The 23,360-nt window shown below is 42.6% G+C and overlaps 1 protein-coding gene across 2 annotated transcripts in view; it reads right to left on the bottom strand.

Moving 5' to 3' along the window:
• The window catches only part of COMMD9 (COMM domain containing 9), a 16,969-nt gene extending 7,725 nt beyond the window's left edge, over positions 1-9,244 (bottom strand). For both annotated transcript variants that reach the window (XM_017530503.2, XM_017530504.2), the window contains exon 1: positions 9,147-9,244. In XM_017530503.2, coding sequence (XP_017385992.2) covers positions 9,147-9,242 — 96 coding nt within the window. In that variant the 5' untranslated portion in view covers positions 9,243-9,244. The remainder of the gene's footprint in view (positions 1-9,146) is intronic.
• Positions 9,245-23,360: the final 14,116 nt, after the last annotated feature.

The raw sequence follows: 23,360 nt of genomic DNA, 5'->3' as shown, positions 1-23,360 counted from the left end.
AAAAAAAAAAAAAAACACCTCAGACTCTGAAAACACATGTTTTGAATAATAATGTCTTAGTCATACATGATACCTTTGAGACTTAAAATTTAAAGGTACATAAGACTTTGGTTTCTGGAAAGATCAAATAGATATACTTTTTCCTAATCCTTCTGCTAAGTACCACTAAAAACTCTGGACACTATACAGAAAACATACATAAGACTCTGGAAGGGGGAGAGAAGGAGGCAGATCTGCTAGGGACCTCATAATACAAGGAATTACACAATGGTGAGTTCCCTGGATTTTTTTTTTTTTTTTTTTTTTGCTTCATATATCTCAGACTTTGAGCTGAAGAAGAGGGCAACCTGGAAATGACAATGGATGCAGAGTGAAAACAAAAGCCTCAGTAAATACCTGCTCTCTCTAACTAAAGGACCAATAAAGGGGCAGCCTCATAAGACAGAAGACTTTTAGACAATAACTGCTACACCCCAGCCAAATATCACAGGAAGAACTGCGGCCCCACCCACCTCTACGTCAACAAAGACTGAGTGGGAGACCTAGACCTAAGTGAGAAGACTTGTGATGCTATAATGAGGTGCTCCAACACTCCTGCTGAGGAGATGGCAGAGAAGGCCAAGTAGGAAGCTGAGACCTTTAGCCTCACTGGCTGGTATCAAGCTAGTATCATTCTGTGATACTAGTGGAGACCATGTGGAGTCAGAGATTCCTCTCCTACCCAGTGGTAACAAGGAACCTCTGCTTTCAGGTATCAACAGAAGCCAAGTGGGGAACCTGGACTTGAACTTCTAACTGATAGTAATGTGGTGGCACCCCTTCCCTTGCCTCAGCAGTGCCACAGAAAGCCAGCTAAGATTTAAACATAAGATTTAAATAAAATCCATTCTCAGAACATAAAACATGAAAATCATTCATCAAACCAAGAACCAGGAATATCTCAAACTGAATGAGAAAAAGGTAATCAACAGATGTCAATACCAAGATGACAGATGTTGAAATTATCTGACAAAGAATTTTAAGTAGCCAGGATAAATATGCTTCAACAAATAATTGTGAACTTGTTTGAAACATTTTAAATTGCCTCAGCCAAGAAGTAGAAGATATAAAGAACAACAAAATGGAAATTTTAGAACTGAAAAACAAAATAACCAAAATAAAAATCTCAGTAGATTGGCTCAGCACCAAAATAGAAAGAATAAAGAATCAGTGAACCAAAAGACAGAACAGTAGAAATTATCCAATCGGAAAAACAGAGAAAACAGACAAAATTATGAACAGAGCCTCATGGACATGTGGGACTATAATGAAAGACCTAACATTCATATCATTGGAGTCCTAGAAGGAGATGATGAAAGAGGGAAAGACTGAAAAAATATTCAAAGAAATAATAGCTGAAAACTTTCCAAGTTTACTTAGAGACATACTCCTATACCATTTCAAGAACCTGAGTGAACCCTAAACAGGATAAATCCGATAAATCCAAAGAAATCCATACTAGGACATATAATTGAACTTCTGAAAATGAAAGACAAAGAAAAAATCTTTAAAGCAAAGAGAAATAACACCTTACCTATTAAAAAACAATTGGAATAAAAGTAGAGTTCATATCAGAAACCACGGAAGGAAGAAAGAAGTGACAATATTTTTCAGGCGCTGAAAGGGAAAAAAAACCTGTCAACTTGGAATCTTACACCCAGCAAAAATATCCTTCAGGAATGAAGAGGAAATCAAGACATTTTCAGATGAAGAAAAACTAAGAATATCTGCTGTAAAAGAATGGTCAAAACAAGTTCTCTAAGCAGAATGGAAACAATGAAACAAGATACCAGTGGAACACCAGTGTCCTAGCCAGAGCTCTCCAGAGAGACAAAACCAACAGGATAAGTGAGAAGGGATTTATTAGGGGGAAATGGCTTACATGATCACAGAGGCAAAGTCCCACAATAGGCCATCTGCAAGCTGGAGGACCAAGGTAGCTGGTAGCTTGGCTCAGTCAAAGTCTAGCAACCTTAGACGAGGGAAGCTGATGGCACAGCCCCCAGTTTGAAGCCAAAAGACTAACAGCCACTGTAAGGCCACTGGTGTTAAGTCCCGGAGTCCAAAAAAATGAAGAACCCAGAATGTGATGTCCAAAGGCAAGAGGAGAAACGGCATCATTCTTTAGAAAGGAGAGAGAGAGCAGAGTGAAAGAGAAAGAGAAATCCACCCGTTTGGCCCAGCTGGGTCCCCAGCCAATGCGTTGGTACCTGCCCACATTGAGGGCAGGTCTTTCTCCCTCAGTTCACTGACTCACACATCAATTTCCTCTGGCAACACCCTCACTGACACCCTCAGAAACAATGCTTCACCAACCATGTAGGCATCCCTCAATCAAGTCAACACCTAAAATCAACTATCACAATCAGGCAGACAGAACAGGGCAAACAAAATTATGATAAATACTATAGACTTTCTTTCTTTTCTTGAGTTTTCTATTATCTTTGAAGGCTGAAGCAAAAAATATAATACTGTCTGATATGGCTCTAAATGTATGTAGAGGAAATATTTAAGACAATTATAAACGAGGGAAGATAAAGGGGTATAAAGGGAGGTAAGGTTTCTATACTTTGCCCTAACAGGTAAAATGATGACACCAAGAGACTGTGATAAGTTATGTATATGGAATGTAGTAATTAGGGCAACCACTAAAAAGGCTATAAAAAGAAACACACTTTAAAACATTACAGATAAATCAAAATGGAATTCTAAAAAAATGTTAAAATAACTTATGGGAGGCAGGAAAAAGTAAAATGAAAGAAAAACCAAGAGAGAACAGGTAGAAAACAAAAATAAAATAGTAGACTTGAAGCCCTAACATACAAATGATTATGTAAATTATTTTATATGTAAGTTACATTATATGTAAATTATATGTAAATTAATGCATTACATGTAAATGTTAATAGTCTAAGTATACCAATTAAAAGACAAAAATTGGCACAGTGGATTAAAAATATGACTCAAATGCTATCTATAAGAAACCCTTGGTCACGCCTGATGGCTCAGGCTTGTAATCCCAGCACTTTGTGAGGCCACGGCAGGTGGATCACTTGAGCCCAGAAGTTTAACACCAGCCTGAGCAACATGGTAAAACCCCCTCTCTACAAAAAAAAATACAAAAATCGGCCGGGCGCGGTGGCTCAAGCCTGTAACCCCAGCACTTTGGGAGGCCGAGGCGGGTGGATCACGAGGTCAAGAGATTGAGACCATCCTGGTCAACATGGTGAAACCCCGTCTCTGCTAAAAATACAAAAAATTAGCTGGGCATGGTGGTGCGTGCCTGTAATCCCAGCTACTCAGGAGGCTGAGGCAGGAGAATTGCCTGAACCCAGGAGGTGGAGGTTGCGGTGAGCGGAGATCGCGCCATTGCACTCCAGCCTGGGTAACATGAGTGAAACTCCGTCTCAAAAAAAAAAAAAAAAAAATACAAAAATTAGCTAGGTATGGTGGTGCTTGCCTGTAGTACCAGCTACTCGGGAGGCTGAGGTGGGAAGACTGCTTACGCCTGGAAGTCAAGGCTGCAGTGAACTGAGATTGCACCACTGCACTCCAGCCTGGGTGACAGAGCAAGATTCTGTCTCAACAACAACAACAACAACAACAACAACAACAACAACAACAAATCTCCCTTCAAATATAAGCTATAAGGCAGGGTGAAAGTAAAGGAATGAAAAAAGATATATCATGCAAACATTAATCAGAGGAGAGAAGTGGTTAAATTAATAATAGATAAAGTAAACTTCACTGGCAAAGAAAATTACCAGAGACAGGGAGGAACATTATATAATAATAAAAGATAACAACAGAATTGCAAAATATGTGAAGCAAAAACTATCAGAATTGTAAGAAACAGACTGAAAGACAAATATAACTGAAGACTTCAACACTCCTCTTTCAACAACTGACATAACCAAACATATTCAACAAGGATATAGAAGAAACTCAACAATACCATCAATTGATTAAATTAACATTTATGAAACAATACCTAGTAACAGCAGAATACAAATTCATTTCAAGTGCCCACTAAACACATACCCAGACATCTAATATTCTGGGCCATAAAACAAACTTCATCAAATTCAAAAGAAATGAAGTAATGCAGTGTGTTCTATGTGACCACAATGGAATCGAAGTAGAAATCAATAACAGAAAGGTAACAGAAAAATATCTGAACACTTATAAACTTAAACAGTCCACCTCTAAATAATTCCTATGTTAAAGGGAAAGTCTCAGGGATATTTTAAAAATAACACTGAATAAGTGAGAATGAAAACACACTATCAACATTTGTGAGGCACAGCCTAGCAAGTGGTTAGAGGAAAACTTACAGCATTAACTAGAAATACATTATAGCATATTAACTAGAAATTAACATTACAGCATACACTAGAAAAGAGGAAAAGTCTCAAATTGACAATCTAAGCTACCACCTCAAGAACCTATAAAAAGGAAAGCATGATAAACCCAAAGGAAGCACTGGAAGTAACAGTGATAAGAGCAGAAACCAATGAAATTGAAAACAGAAAAATCAATGAAACAAACAGCTGGTTCTTTGACAATGTCAGTAAAAATCGATAAACCTCTAGCAAGATGACAAAGTTAAGAGGCAAAATACAAATTATCAGTATTGGGAATGAAATAAGAGGATATGACCACAGATCCTGCAGACATCAGAAGGATAATGGAAACTTCATGAATAATTCTATAAACATAAATGTGATAGTTTAAATAAAATGGACCAATTCTTCAAATAACACAAACTACTTCCATTCCCCTAATATAAAATTGATAATTTGAAGAGGCCTATAACTATCAAGAAAATTGAATTCACAATTTTAAAACTTTTCAAAGAAATCTCTAGGCTCAGATAGTTTGGAGAATTCTAACAAACATTTTAAAAAGAATGAACTGATTATATACAATCTTCTCCAGAAAAACAGAAGATGGAGTACTCTCCAAATGATTTTATGTAGCTACAAAGCTAGTATTACCCTGATACCAAGAGTGCACAAAATTGTACAGAAAAATAACAAAACCACAGATCAATATCCCTCATAAAAATAGATGCAAAAATTCTAAGCAAAATATTAGCAAATAGAGATCAATTTTATATACATAAAATTAGCAGATACATACAATTATATATGTGTATACTATAATATATAACTATATAATTATACACTATGACCAGGTGGGATTTATTCCACAGATGGAAGCCTAGTTCACTATTTGAAAATCTATGTAATCTACCACATTAAAGAAAATCACATGATATAAATCAATGCAGAGAAAGCATTTGATAAAATTAAACATCCATTCTTGATAAAAACCCTCAGAAAAATAGGAATAGAAGAGAACTTCCCTATATTGATAAACAGCATCTACAAAAAACCTGCAGTTAACATTATACTTAATGGTGAGAGGCTAAACGCTTTGCCTCCAAAACTGAGAACAAGGCAAGGGATCTGCTTTCTCCACTCTGAATCGACATAGTGCTGAATGTTCTAGCCACTAAAATAAGGCAAGAAAAGGAAATAAAATGTGTGCAGATCAGAAAGGAAGAAATAAAACTGTCTCTATTTGCAAATAACATAATTTTCTATGTAGAATATCCCAAGGAGTATACCAAAAACTCCTAGAAACATTGAGTTTAGCAAGTTTGCATGTAGAAGATAAACATACATAAATCAGTTGTTTCTATATATTAGCAATGAACATGTGGACACTAAAATTAAAAACATGGGCTGGGCGTGATGGCTTACATCTATAATCCCAGCACTTTGGGAGGCCAAGGTGGGTGGATCACTTGCGGCCAGATGTTTGAGACCAGCCTGGCCAACGTAGTGAAACCTTGTCTGTACTAAAAATATACACAAAAAAATTAGCCTGGGGTGGTGGCAGGCACCTGCAGTCCCAGCTACTTGGTAGGCTGAGGCATGAGAACTGCTTGAACCCAGGAGGTGGAGGTTGCAGTGAGCTGAGATTGCACCACTGCACTCCAGCCTGGGCCACAGAGCAAGACTCTGTCTCTCAAAAAAATAAATAAATAAGTAAAATACCATTTGCAATTGTTCAAAAAATGAAATACAGTATGTATATACTGAAAACTACACAACACAAAACTTTTGTACCGTCATTACATGAAATACCACTCAGCAATAAAAAGGAAAAAAAAATAAAAAGGAAAGGAATATACATACAACATAGATGAAAACTAGGTTGAGTGAAAAAAGTCAATCTCAGAAGGTTACTTACTGTATTTACATGGCATTTATATGGCATTTTTGAAATGACAAAATTAGAGAAATGAATAATGCCAAAGGTTAAGGAGGGTGTGGCTATAAAAGAGTAGCATGAGGAATCTTTGTGGTGATAGAAATGTTTTATATGTTGAGTGTCAATGTTAATACCTTTGACATTAGGTATCAACATACCATTTATCTACCCAATTTCCCCACTTCTGCAGGATTCTGCTATACATAGTAGTATACATACTATACATAATAGGTATACTATCGAGTAAATATATATGTTATATATTATATAAATATAATATATATACATAGTACAGGTTGTATACATACTATACATAATAATATGTACATATTATATAGTATGTATACTATGTTATATACATACTATACATATATACAGAACTATACTTAATAGTATACATACTATATAGTGTATATACTATACACTATATAGTATGTATATTATGCATAGATCTGCAGAATCCTGCAGAACTGGGGGAAATTGGGTAAAGGATAAATGAGATAATTAGTATTTCTTTCTGTTTTTTTTTTTTTGAGACAGAGTTTCGCTCCTGTTACCCAGGCTGGAGTGCAATGGTGCGATCTCCGCTCACCGCAACCTCCGCCTCCTGGGTTCAGGCAATTCTCCTGCCTCAGCCTCCTGAGTAGCTGGGATTACAGGCACGCGCCACCATGCCCAGCTAATTTTTTGTAGTTTTAGTAGAGACGGGGTTTCACCATGTTGACCAGGATGGTCTCGATCTCTTGACCTCGTGATCCACCCGCCTCGGCCTCCCAAAGTGCTGGGATTACAGGCGTGAGCCACCGTGCCCGGCCTTTTTTTTTTTTTTTTTTTTTTTTGAGACACAGTCTTGCTCTGTCGCCAGGCTGGAGTGCAGTGGCTCAATCTCGGCTCACTGCAACCTCCGCCTCCTGTGTTCAAGCGATTCTCTTGCATCAGCTTCCTGAGTAGCTGGGACTACAGACAGGCACCACCACACCCGACTAATTTTTTGTATTTTAGTAGAGATGGGGTTTCACCATGTTGGCCAAGATGGTCTTAATCTCCTGACCTCCTGATCTGGCCACCTCGGCCTCCCAAAGTGGGATTACAGGTGTAAACCACCGCGCCCAGCCTATATTATTTCTTACAACTACATATGGATTTATAATTATCTCATAATAAAAAGTCTAAGTATTTTTTTAAAAAAGAAAAGAAAGTACATAGGACAGTAGCAATGAAAATCAATGAACTACTGCTACATAATGGTGAGCAAAAGAAGCCAGGCATAAAAAAAAGTATATGTTGTGTTATTCCATTTATGTAAAGTTCAAACATGGGCAATATTAAATGGATTGTTCAGAAGCAAAGATAGTGGTTACCATTGGGGAAGAGAGCGAGGAAGCAAAGAAGGGGCAAAAGGGGAACTTTTAGGGTACTGGTAACATTTCATTTTTTTACCTTGGTGGTGGTTACATTGGTGTGTAATAAATCATTTAAATGTACATTTATGATTTTTGCACTTTTCTATATGTATGCTACACATTAATCTTTTAAAGTTTTTAAAACAAAAGAGTGCCTAAGACCAACAGGCTTGGGGGTGGGGGTAGGTAAAAGCAGCCAAAATGAAGGTGAAAAGGCACGGGGCTGGTAGCTGAGAGCCCTAGGTTTCCAGTCCCAGCTCTGTTACTTCATTTATAATTAATTTAACAGCTATTTACTGAGCACATGCTGTGTGCCAGGTATTAGTGTTCTACTTGTTGGGCGTTAACACTTGTGAACAAAAGAGTAGATCCCTTTAGGAGTGGAGAACGCTAACGAACACTGAGAAGGTAATTGAAAAATAAACAACTAAAGCAAAACAGAGTCTATTACATGGACCCATGATGATGATGTGCCATAAATTGAGGAGACTAACTCAACCCTATTTACCTGGAGTTTAAAAAAAAAAAAAAAAAAAGGAAGAGAGAGAGAAAGAAAAGGTCGCTGATGAATGTACCATTCTTATGAGACAGTCAGGGAGCAAACAGCGACAAGCTCTACAAAGGGAAATAAAGCTGCCTTTTCTCCCACATGGCAAATCATGTTAAATAATTCCAGCCGGGCGCGGTGATTCATGCCTGTAATCCCAGCACTTTGGAAGGCCGAGGCGGATGGATCACTAGGTCAGGAGTTCAAGACCAGCCTGGCCAAGATGGTGAAACCCTGTCTTTACTAAAAATACAAAAATTAGCCAGGCGTGGTGGCGGGCGCCTGTAATACCAGCTACTCAGGAGGCTGAGGCAGAGGTTGCAGTGAGCCGAGATCGCGCCACTGCACTCCAGACTAGGCGACAGAGTGAGACTACGTCTCAAAAAAAAAAAAAAAAAAAAAAAAAAAAAAATTCGACCTATCATTTCATTTGAGCTTTACAGGAAAACCTGGACCTCAGGGGAATATTGAACTCACAGCTCATTCGGAGGGCTGGGCTGACGCAATAGGAGATAATTTCTCAGTGATGGAGTGCAGGAGGGGCTACGGGATGAAATGAGGAACTGCTAACGTGGATCCAGCAACTACCTCTCTAATGCACCAATCCCGAAATCCAATCCCAGAGACTAATACGAGGGGGCATTTGTACTGCGCCTTCATGCCCATTATTTTATTTTTTTTCTCTTATCTTCCTGTCAAAACGGTATTTTTTTCTTACTTTTTCAGAAAGACGCAACGATTTGCCTGGGATCACACAGAGAACAAGCAGCAGGGTTGTGGCTCCAAACCAGGGCCAATTTGTTCCCAATTCCTGCTCCGTCTAAAGTCTCTGAGACAAAGGGCCATCTCATGCTGTTCCCACCCCTTCGATTTACCTTGAGCAGGCTCGGAAGAGCTGCAAAATGCTCCGCCGTCAGGGCAGCCATCTTTCCGAAGTCACATGACCGCGGCACCCAGCGAAGCGACGTCATGTGGCTTTCCCTGTTGCCGCGGGGCCTGCCGGGGGCTGTAGTCCTTCAGGGTGGAGGACGGTGCCTGGGTTTTGATGCTGTGGGAGTCGAGCCGGGATCAAGGCGGACGCGGCGGCGTGATTGCTAAACCCTGGGACTCTAGGACCGAAGGACTAGGGGGACCAGGGTGAAGGATGGTTTACTCGGGGAGGAAATTGGCTTCACTTGTCTACTTACCAGGTCAGGGAAACAGGTTTTCCCTTGACCCATGTGGGTGGGCTCGCCCATTTGGGGAATACACCTGCAGGCTTGGCAGGCACCTTGGAAACGTAGCTTTTCAGGAGTGATCAGCGTACCAGTGCTTGGGATGAAAATGAGATTGTGTATCTCGAACTTCTTGGAATTTACAAACGCACACACATCCTGTCTTGAAGAATGTAAAATTACTTCTCTGTGTATAGTTTTTCAGCCTATGGAGTAGATAGGAGCTAGTATTATTAGTATTATCCAGACTGGGAAATAATAATTTAGGGTTTTTAGTAACTTTCCCATAGTCATAGAGGAGATCTGGTTCCAAGAGCAGGCGAGGAAGTGTTTGGAAGAGGGGAGAGGAGAGGAATGGAATGAAAGCTACTACCTAGCTAGGCTCTTGTTACACAGGGGTGAGACGGGGGAGGTGGTTTATGGAAATGATTTAATTCATTTATTCAAGAAGGTAATTATAAGGAGTATAATTGTAAAGAGTGATTTTGCATGATCCTTACTGGACTCTGACTTGCACAGTGCTCAGAGGCTGTACATCAAAATAGACATTTCCTTTATCTACCTTTAATATTTGGGTGGCTCTTTTCTCTTTCAGCCCTCCACTTTTTATAAAGCAAATTCCAGCTCAAAAAAATGGGTTCTGATAAATTCGAGCTTAAGAAAGAATGTCCATTTGTGAAATTCCAGAAATTGGTAAGCTGGTAAGAACATTTGTTCCTTTGTCTCCTCTCCTCCCCCTTCCCCTCTCTGCCTCCATTTTCTGTGGGGTGTTGTTAAGGCCCAGGAAAACAAAAATCAAATTGTCTAAGGAGAAACCCATTCCTGGATTAGAAGATTTTAGAACCATTTTGTCACAGAGTCCTGATTCAAGCTGTCTTTCTTGGCCCCTCTTTTCCTTGAGCCCTCATGGCCTGATTCCTGTTTTCTGTCATAACTCAATGTAGGTTCTAGGTTTAACTCCTGTTTGTATCTATAGGGCTGGGCCCATTGCTTTTGGTGAATTGAATGTTTGTTAAATAAACAAGCACTCAAGAAAGTGATTAGACTAAGATGAACTTGTGTGACTTATTTGAAGATATTGCCTTGTTATTTGCAGGACTGTGACTTCTTGTCTTACTTTAGAACAATGAGGAGTGTGGTCACCAGCCTCCAAGATGGCCCTTAATGATCTCAGACTCCTGGTATTCACACCCTAGTGTAGACACTTCCCACCTTATACCAGGGTTGGTATCCATGACCAAAGCAACTGGTGGGTATGAATGGCATATCACTTCTGAGATTAGATTTTACGAGACTGCACCAAAAACGAACAAAAAAACTGAAGTTCCTGTCCCCTGGCTTGCGTGCTGTCTCATGTGCCCTGCTCTCTTTCACTTGAATCCTTTGCTCTGGGGAAGGCAAGCTGCCATGTTGTAAGCAGTCCTACAGAGAGTCCTAGGTGACCGACAACCTCATTACCGATCTTAGAAGCAGATTCTCTAGGTCTGGCAGAGACTTAAGAAGGCAGTAAGTAGTCTTGGCCAACAGCTTAACTGCAACCTCATGAGAGATTCTGAGCCAGAACCACACAGCTAAGCCATGCCTGGATTTCTGGCCTTCAAACACTATTAAGATTATAAATGTTTGTTGTTTTAAGCTATGAAGCTTTGAGGTAATTTGTTATACAGCATTAGTGACTAATGTATGGTGACAACAAAGCGTACGGGCTTTAGAATTCAACCTAAGTTGGAATCCAAATTCTACACATTATTCACTTTTCCATGTACACATTTTTGAACCTCTCTGGGCCTCAGTTTCCACCTCTGTAAAATGGTGTTGATCACACCCATCTATTTCAGAGAGCAGAGCTGAGCGACAGGCACTGCTTTGGTGGGAGGATTCCCAGCTCTCCTTGCTCTCGTGGGGAGGTATGATATAAATGGCAACACGTCATCCCATTTTGGTCAGGCTACCCAGATTGCCAATGCCATGCTGCATTGAAAGGTTTGTCTATGGCCTGCAGAATGTCCAGCAATTTCTAAACCATAAATATTTTCATGGGTGGGAACAGAACTCTGAACAGAATGTCAGAGTTCATTTCTATGTTGTGGTTCCATTGCCTGGTTTTCATTAGGCCAAATCTGATTTCTCCCCAATTCTGAGTATAGGAATCAGTGCTGACTTTCATTTATTTAATAAACCTGTTATGTGCCCAGCTCTGTTCTAAGCCTCTCATACTTAATGATTTAGTTACTTCCTATTGCTAGCCTGTGATATTATATATATATATATATATATATATACACACACACACACACAAACATATATACACAGACGTGTACATTATACATATACATATATAAGCACATACACTGTATTATTATTTCCATTTTGCATATGGAGAAACAGACATAGACAGTTTAAGTAACTGGTCTGAGGTCACACAGCTAAGTAGTGGCAAAGCCCAGATTCAAATATAGGCAGCCTGGCTCCAGATTCTGCACTGTTACCCATCAAGCCGTACATGTATCCTTGTCATCCCACAGCTATAAATTCATGCTTCTTCTCTTTGCATGTCTGACTCCCTGCCTCAGGCAGCAAGAACAAGCTGAGAGTGTTCCTGGACAACCTGGTGGTGGTGAGAGGCAATCTAATGAGTGGAAGGGCTACCTTGGGCTTTGGAAAAAGACCTAGGTTCAGTTTCCGACTCTTGGGTACTGTTAGCAAATTAGTTCCCCTCTTGGAACCTCAGTTTCATCATCCGTAAAATGGGAACAACAATAATAAAAATACGTTTTGTCCATTAGGGGGAGCTCAAGGATGATTTATACCCCAAAAGGGGAGGGATTGCTGACATTCTAGCCATTGGCAACACCAAAGGGCAGAACTTACCTGTGTTGTGGGCAAAGGTTTGCACGAGGGGGACCGACCATCCCAGTTTTCCCAGGGATGAGGGCTTTCCCGGGATATAGGATTTTCAGGACTCATGCTGGGACGGTTCTGGGCAAACCAGGCCAGTTAGTCACCCGAGTTTGAGCCCTGAGCCTTGGGTGAAACCAGTGTTTTGGAACACTTGCCCTGATTTCTCCAGTGGGGCAGATATGGAGAGAGGGATATTGACGCAGAATTTATTAATAGAAAATGATTAAAGGCAGTGGTCTTAGTACTGAGGGGTTTTGTTTTGTTTTTTGGTAATAGCTTTATTGAGATAGAATTAACATTCACATACCATAGAATTTATCCATTTAAAGTGTACAATTCAGTGGATTTTAGTATACTCACAGAGTTGTCCACCTATCACCACAATGTTAGAACACGTTCATCATCCCCAAAAGAAACAGCATATCCTTTAGCTATCAACACCTGCCTCTGCCCCCAATTCTCTCCACCACACCCAGCCCTAGGCAATCACTAATCTACTTTCTGTCTCTGTGGATTTGCCTTCTGGACCATTTCCTATACATTGGATCATACAATATGTGGTCTTTTGTACTGGTTTCCTCTACTTAGCATAAAAGGAGGAACTTTTTCAAGGTTCATTCATGTTGTAGCATGTATAGGTACTTCATTCCTTTTTGCTGAATATTTTTTGTATAGATATATCGTATTTTGGTTCATTCATCAGTTGATAGACATTTGGGTTGTTTTTACTTTTTAGCTGTTGTGAGTAATGTTGCCATGAGCAATCATGTACACAGTTTTTGCGTGGACATATATTCCATTTCTCTTGGAGTGTGTACCGAAGAGTGGAGTAGTGGAGTTTCTGGGCCATATGATTACTCTGTGTTTAACCTTTTGAGGAAGTACAAGACCATTTTCCAAAGTGACTGCACCATTTTAGAGTCCCAACGGCAACGTATAAGGATTTCAATTTCTCCACATCTGCACCAACATTTTTTTGTTGTTTTAAGAGATAGGGGTCTCTGCTTTTTTACCCAGTCTGGAGTACAGTGGTATAATCATGGCTCACTGCAGCCTCAAACTCCTGGACTCAATTGATCCTCCCACTTCAGCCTTCTGAGTAGGTTGGACTACAAGTATGTGCAACCATACCCATCTAATTTTATTTTATTTTTTTTACAGACAAAAAATATATTTTGTTCCTAAAACACGTTTGCTATGCTGCTTAGGCTGGTCTCAAACTCCTGGCCTCAAACGATCCTCCTGCCTCAGCCTTCTGAGTAGCTGGGATTACAGATGGGAGCCACCGCATCTGGCTCTTGTTGATTATAGCGATCCTAGTGGGTATGAAGTAGTATCTCGTTGTGAGCCAGTTTGTTTTGAAGTTGCACTGGCATAGCAAACACCTTTTGTCACTTGCTCTGTCTTTTTGATTATAGCCATCTTAGTGGGTATGAAGTGGTATCTCATGGTGAGCAGTCTTGTTTTGAAGTTGCTGCACAGCAAACACATTTTGTCACTTATACTACTTTTGTTCATTTGAGATAACTGATGAAGGTTATGGGAGCTTAAATAAATCCCTATTCTCCCCTTTGGCTTTACTACTAAGTCCTGGCTGCCTTCTTTATCAGAGGAATGCCTGCAGGAAGTGGATTAGGCCAAGGGTCCTGTAGTCCTTTAAGGAGAGCCCTTGCCACTCTCCCGTTATTTCCCTAGTTCCCTTTTCCTCATCCTGGTCTCAGTCCAGAGACGAGGCTGAGTTGCAGGAGGAAAGGGCTGATCAGTCTTTTTGGCTTTATGCCCCTTGCTGTACGTCAAGGAGCGGCTTTAGAGTGGCCTGATTAGTTCACCACGCGTCTTAGTCCATATGGGCTATAGCAAAACACTATAAACTGGGTGGCTTATCAACAATAGAAATGTACTCCTCATAGTTCTGGAGGCTGGGAAGTCCAAGACCAAGGCACTGGCAGATTCTATGTTTGATGAAGACAGTTTCCTGGTTCATAAATGATGTCTTCTCACTGTGTCCCCAAATGGTGGCAGTGGGCCTCTTTTATAAGGGCACTAATCCCATTCATGAGGGCTCCACACTCAGGACCTAATCACCTCCCATAGATCCCACCCACAGTACCATCACCTTGGGAGTGAAGATTTCAACATATGAATTTGTCGGGGACACATACACTCAGACCATAATGCAAGTTGGGGAAAAAAGCTCTGAGTGTCAGCCAGCTTGCACTGGCTTGGAAATGCTGTCTGTGTCTAGATCAGTCATTACAGCTGCATGATTTAGGGCTCACTTTACCGTAACAAGGTTGTGTTTGGTCCAGTGTTTCAAAATTGGAAAACTTGACATAAAAATCCAGGCTTGGCCAGGCGCAGTGGCTCACACCTGTAATCCCAACACTTTGGGAGGCCAAGGCGGACAGATCGCAAGGTCAGGAGATCGAGACCATCCTGGCCAACATGGTGAAACCCTGTCTCTACTAAAAATACAAAAATTAGCTGGGCGTGTTGGTGGATGCCTGTAATCCCAGCTACTTGGGAGGCTGAAGCAGGAGAATTGCTTGAACCAGGGGGTCAGAGGTTGCAGTGAGCCGAGATCGTGCCACTGCACTCCAGCCTGGTGACAGAGCGAGACTCCATCTAAAAAAAAAAAAAAAAAAAAAAAAAAAAAAATCCAGGCTTCTGGCTTTTCTTTAGAAATTGGCAGGGCCAGCCATGCTGTTTCCATCTTTCTGCATTGCAGCAGTTGGCTGGGGCTGAGCCCTGGCTGCCCCCGAAGACTGATATGAGCTTTCCAAATCCCCACAGTTCCCACCACACACTGTTGCATCACAGTGGGCCCTCTCCAAACATTTGTCACCTGCCTCACACTTGAGAATATTTATTAGTGCCCAATTCCCTTAGGGACCTAACAGGGTAAATTTAGACCATAGCAGGTGGAAGCAGGGCTAAATACAGGCACTTGGGATCCTGGTTTTCCAACCACGCCCATACTATCTCCTCATGAATCCAAGCAAGTTTCAGGTGTAATGTGGGCATCTAATTTGTGATTTATGGTTCTTGATCACTTTTATGGGCCAGCCACTGTTCCAAGAGTTTTGCATATATTAATTCATTTAATCCTCACAGGAACCCAATCATAATCCCAGTTTACAGATGGGAAAACTAACACCCAGAGAAAACACTTGCTCACAGTCCATGGGTAATAGTTGCAGAGCCCGAATTTGAAGGCAGGAGCAAATGAGGTCATTTTGCCAGCTTGCTCATGGCCTAGTGTCTGGTTCGTTATGGGGGTTCAGTGGATGCAACTTTGTAGATTCATCTAGTCTTGCCCCCTGCTGCTAACGTGCTGCTTGGCTGGGGATTAGCCCCGGCCAGATGTCCCATCACAGAAGTTAGGAGTTGATGTAGATGACATCTGTGTTTGGAGAAATGATACGTCTCATTCTTTTCAGCTCTAGCTTGTGGTAAGTTTCTGAAAGCAAGTAAGAGAAGAGGATGGGACACTTGTGATCTGTCCTGTATAGAAGACTACCACATAGGCAGGTGGTCACACCTGAAAGCATGTCCCCTGACCCCTGTTACCTAATGTCATAAGCTGAATGTCCAAAGCTCCTCTCCCAACTCTGATTGGCCTGGCTACTATGATGAGTGAAGTCCACCGGAGAAGACACTATGCCCTCGTTTCTCATCCTGCTGTCCCCAGGAGTAACACAGAAGCGACCAGTAACACAACAGTATTGTCCTCACAGACACAGCCTGCTTTGTTTCCCCACCACACAAAGCAGTGGCTGTAACAATGCCCTTGAAAGACACGTTACCCTTCTTTCTCCAACGTTGCATTTGTTTTTTTAGTTCTGGAATCGGCTAAACAATGATTTCCTGCAGGGAGTATTAGCCTTTCATATTTTCTGCCTGCTTCTCTGACAGTCTTCAGGCCCCAGGTCAGTGAGTGGTGAGCCAGGCCCGGAGAGCTCTGGACCCACTGGAACATCCCCTTCTCGGAAGGTGGGAAAGGCCATGATGTTTCACCTCTCCCCAGCAAGCTGGGACCTGCCCTAGAAGAAGAAACCAGACCAGGTAACACAAGAGGGAAATAATTATACAACTCACATAGTGTAGAATCAATGGGAGTCCTGAGCTTGTTTTCCTGCAAGCTTGGGGCTAGGGGGTGTGGTTGCAGGGAATGACTATCTAGCCCAAGGAGGATGGGTTTCTGGCTTCAAGACATCCTATTTTCTGGAGAGCCACCATCTGCTGTTGAATAAATAATGAAAAGCGACAGAGGTCAAGTTTAGCAGCCTCCAAATTAGGAAAATACCCTCTGCCTGTCTGGCCTTGTTCAATACCTCTGATATCTCTGGGTGACCGGGATCTTCACGGCCCATGTAGATTTATTGAGGTGACCGTTCCCTTAATAATAGCTGCTAGTACTAAGCTCTTACTCTGTGTGTTGCATATGTATACATATTACTGTATGTATCTCACTGTATGAATAGCAATGATAGAAAACACTTATACAACATGCCTCAGATTCTTGGTTCATTCAAACCCAGGCAGCCTGGTTCTAGAATCTGCGCTTTTCATTATTATGCCCCTTGTAAAGCACTTTTTTACAACACCGTGCTAATAAACCGAGGTCATTACAAGATTTCACTTTGAGGGCCAATGATGTGTAATGATAGCTATATGTATTGAGTCCTTTGCCCTGTGTCACGCAGCGTTCTAAGTGTTTTGCATCTATTTCCTCCTCTATTCCACATAACACCCCTATTGGATGGATACTTTATGGCCTCTATTTTATGGGTGAGGAAATTGAAGTACAGAGAATTTAAGTCATTCGCCTGGGGTAATACAGTTGTTAAATAGCAAAGCCTGGATTTGAACTCAGTTTTCTCTGAAGTGTTATGGGAATATTAGGCCTGCCCAGCCCTGCTGGTCTGGGGTTAGCCTGCTTCTCTAGGTCTTGGGGTATAGAGGGTGACTTCAGTCTCTGGCTTCATACAATGTCTGCACCCAAGTTGACAGCTCAAGGAATGTTTTTTGTTTCTTTGTTTTAAATAATTTTTCTATTGGTATCAGCTTTTGTCTTGCTTAAAGAAGATGGAATGCTCAATGATGACAGTGAAGAAATTTGAAAGGATAAGACTTGCTCAATGAGTGATATCTCTTTCTTGGCCGGGACCAGGCTAAGTTGCCTCACGTGTAGGAAAACATATGTTAAATACACAGGTCTCACAGGGAATATTACGGAAGCAAGCTTACTTTTTTGCCTTTCGTTGTCCCTAATTTTTTTTCGGTGAGTTCTCACTCTTCCCTTGCCCTGGGATGAAAATTAACGCAGATCCACAACTCTTCTGGCCCCACTTCAGGAATCAAAAGTTCTTAAGTCACTTTTAGTTCCAGCACAGCCTCATTCAGCAATTGGGATGTCCAGTCCCAGGGAATCAGCCAGACCTTCGAATTTGGTTCCCAATGGAGACTTCTGTCCCTCCTTCAGGAAGGCCTGCAGCTGGGAAAGGGGATCTGTGGTTGGCTTCTCATTTCCCACCTTAAGCTTCCATCCTTCCCTCCTCTGGCTCACTGAGGATTCTGACTCCTGGCAGGGGATGGGGAGAAATCAGGAGGCAGGAAAGGAGCTGGAGGTCCTTCCTTGGTTAATGCTTGCCACATTAATACATTTCACTGGCAGGTCCTGGGGGGTGTGTAAACCCAGTCCTTTCTCTCTTGGCACAATCTTGTGGATACTTCAGAAAGCACCATTGTTTCTCATCTTTGGGGATCTCTGAGTTGCTGGTCCCTTGAAGCTGGTTTCATAATAAGACTCCTTCCTTAGTTCCCTGGCATATAGCAGTGCTGGATTTTTTTTTTGCTGGGGCAGCCATAACAAAATATCACAGACTGGGTGACTTAAACCAGCAGTCCCCAATTTTTTTGGTACCAGAGACTGGTTTTGTGGAAGACACTTTTTTTTCACAGACCAGGTGGGGATGGTTTCAGGATGATTCACGTGCATTAAATTTATTGTTTGCCTTATTTCTATTATTATTATAATGTTTTGAGATGGAGCCTCTCTCCTGTTGCCCAGCCTGGAGTGCCATGGCACAGTCTTGGCTCACTGCAACCTCTGCCTTCTGAGTTGAAGTGATTCTCCTGTCCCAGCCTCCCGAGTAGCTGGAATTACAGGCGTGCACCACCATGCTGGGCAAAGTTTTGTGTTTTTAGTAGAGATGGAGTTTCACCATGTTGGCCAGGCTGGTCTCGAACTCCTGACTTTGTGATCTGCCTGCCTCAGCCTCCCAAAGTGCTGAGATTACAAATGTGAGCCACCATGCCCAGCCTTATTTCTGTTATTATTACATTGTAATATATGATGAAATAGTTATACAACTCACCATAGTGTAGTATCAATGGGAGTCCTGAGCTTGTTTTTCTGCAACTAGATGGTCCCATATAGGGGTGATGGGAGACAGTGACAGATCATCAGGCATTAGATTCTCATAAGGAGCGTGCCACCTAGATCCCTCGCATGCGCAGTTCACGATAGGGTTCACGCTCCAATGAGGATCTAATGCTGCTGCTGGTCTGACAGGTGGTGGAGCTCAGGTGGTAATGTGAATGGTTGGGAGCAGCTGTAAATATGGATGAAACTTCGCTCTCTCTCTCTCTCCCTGCTGTGCGGCCTGGTTCCTAACAGGCCAAAGACCAGTACTGGTCCATGGCTCGAGAGTTGGGGACCCCTGGCTTAAACAGCAGAACTTAATTTTCTCACAGTTCTGGAGGCTAAAAGTCCGGATCAAGGTGTTGGCAGGTTTGTTTTCTCCTGAGGTCTCTGTCCTTGGCTTGCTGGATGGCTGCCGTCTCACTGTGTTCTCACATGGTCTTTCCTCTGTGTGTGCATCCTGGTGTCTCTCTGTGTGTCCAAATGGCCTCTTCTCATAAGGACACCAGTCAGAGTGGATTAAGGCCTACCCTAAGGACCTCACTTTAACCTAATCACATTTTTTAAAAGGTCCTGCTTCCAAATACAGTCACATTTTGAGGTCCTGGGGGTTAGGGCTTCATCATACTGTATAAATTTTGGGAGGATAGTTCAGGCCACAACAGGTGCTGTCAGCTTTTTTCTGAAGATGAATTTTCATCCTTCCTGGTGGTTCTTGTCAGAAGGACATACACATCCCACAGGTTGGCCATGGTATACTCTGGCTTGTGGAAAATACTCAGGTTCCATTTTCCCAGAAAATCCAAAGCCACCACTTTCTCCTCATTCCAGCTGACCACTCCGTCTCCCTTGTATTTGGGGATTCTCAGACATGATTCAGCCATCAGCCCTCAGTGACAGTCAACCTGCAGGGACACAGCATCTTGGAGGCCACTCCTGGAGGGTGGATAGTGGGCAATTGGGACTTGGTGTGCACCTGTCGCTCTCTCCAAAATTCCTCCTCTACTCCACCAACTGTTCTCCTCCCCCAGCCTTCTTCGTGGGCTGGAGGTGGTCAGGTAAGAGGGAGACCTGCTTCATGCCACTTCTTTCATCAACCCTGCATGATGGCAATGGAGTCACAGCTCACTTTGAAACATGTCTTTTTTTCTTGGCATTACCCAAACTGAGACCACAGTCATTTTTACATCCCGCTACACAAACAACATCTCAGTTAGTTTCCCTAAGGACCCCTAAAAGTTCTTCTAGATGTGGAAGAGAAATCTGAAGCTCAGGAAGGTTAACGAATTTGTCCAAAAGGGATTATTCAGCTAGTGCAGGGAGGGGAGTAGAGATTCAAGCTTTAACCCACTTTATGATATGCTTCTCTGGGCCTTCACCATCCAGGCTTCTTAGAGCTTTACCTGCTCGAGTTTGGTCTATGCTGGTAAAACATATTCTTGTTAGCAGAAAGCTATAAAGGTTAAAAAAAACCCTTCATCTCTGCTTGCACCACGTGTGACACAGGGGCTGGCGACAGGGGTGACAGGTGCCTCAGGAGCCTTCTTAGGTATGATGTGAGATGAGCTCACGTACCCAGGAGAGTTCTTTGACTGCTTGAAAGTCCCCCATCCATACCCCAGTGTAATTTAATCAGCAAAGTAACAAAGTACAAGTGAAATATCTTTTTTTTGGTAGAAATGCATAAAGGCAGTTCTGTTAGTCTGTTTTGTGTTGCTGTCAAGGAATACCTGAGACTGGGTGATTTAGAAAGAAAAGCGGTTTATTTGGCTTATAGCTCTGCAGGCTGTACAAGCATGGCACTTGCATCTGCTCAGCTTTCGGTGAGGCCTCAGGGAGCTTTTACTCATGGTGGAAGGTGAGTGGGGAGCAGGCATGTCACATGGTGAGAGAGGGAGCAAGAGCGTGCCAGACTCTTTAAACAACCAGCTGTCTTTTGAACTTGCAGAGTGAGAACCCACTCCATTATCACCAGGGCAGCATCAAGTCGTTCATGAAGGATCTGCCCTCATGACCCAAACACCTTCCACTAGACCCTAACTCCGACGCTGGCAATCACATTTCAACATGAGATTTGGAGGAGACCAACATCCAAAATATATCAGCAATATTGCATTCTGAGAATTTTATTCAAAGCAGAAGGGGCCATATCATTGCACCTTCTATCTCCCAGGAGATACTTTACCTAAAGAGGACTTCCAAATATAAAGCTCTTTCTTTCTTTCTTCCTTTCTTTTTCTTCCTTTCTTTCTTTCCCCTCTTTTTTGTTTAAATTTTTAATGATTTTCTTTACAAATTAAAAAAAGCCCATTACAAATAAAAAACAAGCCTGTTGTTGCCCATTCTTCTTTAGAAAAGGGAAAGCTACAAATGGGCCTGGCAATGGTTCAGAGGCTGCCTGCCAAGGCCGTGTCAGGTTCATCTGGCAGCAGTGCAGAGCTAGGCTGGGCTGGGCTGACGCTGGGGCCCAGGGCAAAGGCCTGGGGTGGGCTAGAGCTGCAGCTGCCTCCGTCCAGGGAGGAAGGGGAGGATGATATTTCTGTTCACCCACTCAGCAATTATTTAACAAACATTTATTGTGCCCAAGGCTTTTGTGGGCTCCCTTCCAGGAAAGGGCAGGTCACTGAATGGGCCCTGGGAAAAAGGATGTCTGAGCTTCTCTCCAGCTCTCAGAGGAAGGTAAAGCGCTGGAAGCAGGTGGTTGAGGGAGAGAGCACAGAGGTATGGAAAAGCATGGTGTTCTTGGAGACCTATGGATGGTTTTGAACTGTTCGAGCATGGGCCAGGGATCAAGGGAGGGCAGGAGTCAGAAGAGAGAAGGAAGGAGGTGGAGGAGCTGCCAGACTGGAACTTGGTAGGCAGGTTGGGCCCTGGGAGGAAGACAGAAGAGTTTGAAGAAGAGTTATGACCATAGTCGGTTTGCCTTTTAGATGGAAATCTGAGGCCGGACGGGGATGCACTTGAGCATCAGGGGCTCAGGAGGATGGGTGAGGGAAGATGAAGGGCAGAACCAGAGCCCTGGCTGAGATTATGGGAGTGGGGAGGGCTTAAGCTGGAGAGAGTTGCAGCCACCTGAGGGTGGGGTTGGTCTGGAATGCCTCTCAGGTTTCTGACTTGAACCACAGAAGGGGTGCTATGCCATTACCAAGGTCAGTGTGTGTGTAGTGGGCCAAGGACCCTTCCCAGCTGGAGGAAGTGGGGCATGGCGGTTGGGGGGGGGTTGTTCTTTCTTTCAACAAACACATATGGAAGGGCTGCCCTGATCTGTGTGTTGGGAGAGGAGAGCAGAGAGGACCCCTTCCATTCCTCACAGAGCCCTTGGCCCATTGGAGGAGCAATTCAAACGCAATGGAGCAGGAAGGCCCTAAGAGGAAACTGGGAAATGACTGGGAAAATTTGAATATAAACCAAGCATTCAATGATACTAGAGAATTATTCATTTTTTAAGGTGTGATGAGAGCATTGTTTTGAGTGGGAGAATACCCCCTCAGCTTTTTTTTTTCTTTTGGGGAGATGCAAGTTGGAATATTTAGGAGTGAAATGTCATGATGCTGGTAATTTACCTGGAAATAAAATAAATAAATACAGAGAGAAAGAAGGAGAGACGCACAGAGAGAAAGAATGAGCAAATACGGCAAAACATTACCAATTGTTGGGAGTATACGGGAGTTGACTGTACCATCATGGCACCATGCTTGTGGCTTTTGGCTTTTCTGTGTGAAATACTTTGTAGTAAAAACTGGAAACTACAAAGTAGCAAGTGAATTGATGGGAGGTAAGGGTCCCATAGGAACACAAAGAAGGGCCCCTAATCAGAATTTGATGCATGAGGGATGCTTCTAAAGAAACCAGCATCTAAGACCTGAGAGAAGAGTGATCCTTGAAGCAGGGATGGGGAAGAATTTGGGGGAGATTGTACTAGGCAGAGGGAACAGCATGTGTGTAGGCCTACTGGCCTATCTTGCTAGAGGGACAAAAAGACATTTAACAAGTGTCGAATATGAAGAAGAGTCACCAAGAGATGGGAAGAGAAAGGTAGGCAGGTCCTACAGAGTCTTAAATGTATATGGGGATGTTGGACTTTGTCCCGACCACAGCATAACTACGGGGGCTTCATTTCAGAAAGATGCTGACTCAGGGGGGGCAGTGGCTCACACCTGTAATCCTAGCACTTTGGGAGGTTAAGTCAGGCAGATCACCTGAGCTCAGGACTTCGAGACCAGCCTGGACAACATGGTGAAACCCCATCTTTACTAAACATACAAAAAATTAGCTGGGCATGGTGGCAGGTGCCAGAAATTCCAGCTACTCAGGAGGCTGAGGCAGGAGAATCACTTGAACCTGGGAGGTCGAGGTTGCAATCACCTGAGATCGCGCCACTGCACTCTAGCCTGGGCAACAAGAGCGAGACTGTCTCAAAATAAAAATAAGAAAAGAAAGATGCTGGCTCATGTATGTGCAGCTGCTAGGATCTGGCAGCCCCCGTTTTAAGTACTTCATCTATATGAGTTCGCTTAATCCTTGCTGTACCTTTATCAAGTATGTAC

This window comes from Cebus imitator, unplaced genomic scaffold (assembly GCF_001604975.1).
Source record: "Cebus imitator isolate Cc_AM_T3 unplaced genomic scaffold, Cebus_imitator-1.0 Scaffold66, whole genome shotgun sequence".
NCBI lineage: Eukaryota > Metazoa > Chordata > Mammalia > Primates > Cebidae > Cebus > Cebus imitator.
This window is presented reverse-complemented; position numbering and strand designations above follow the sequence as displayed.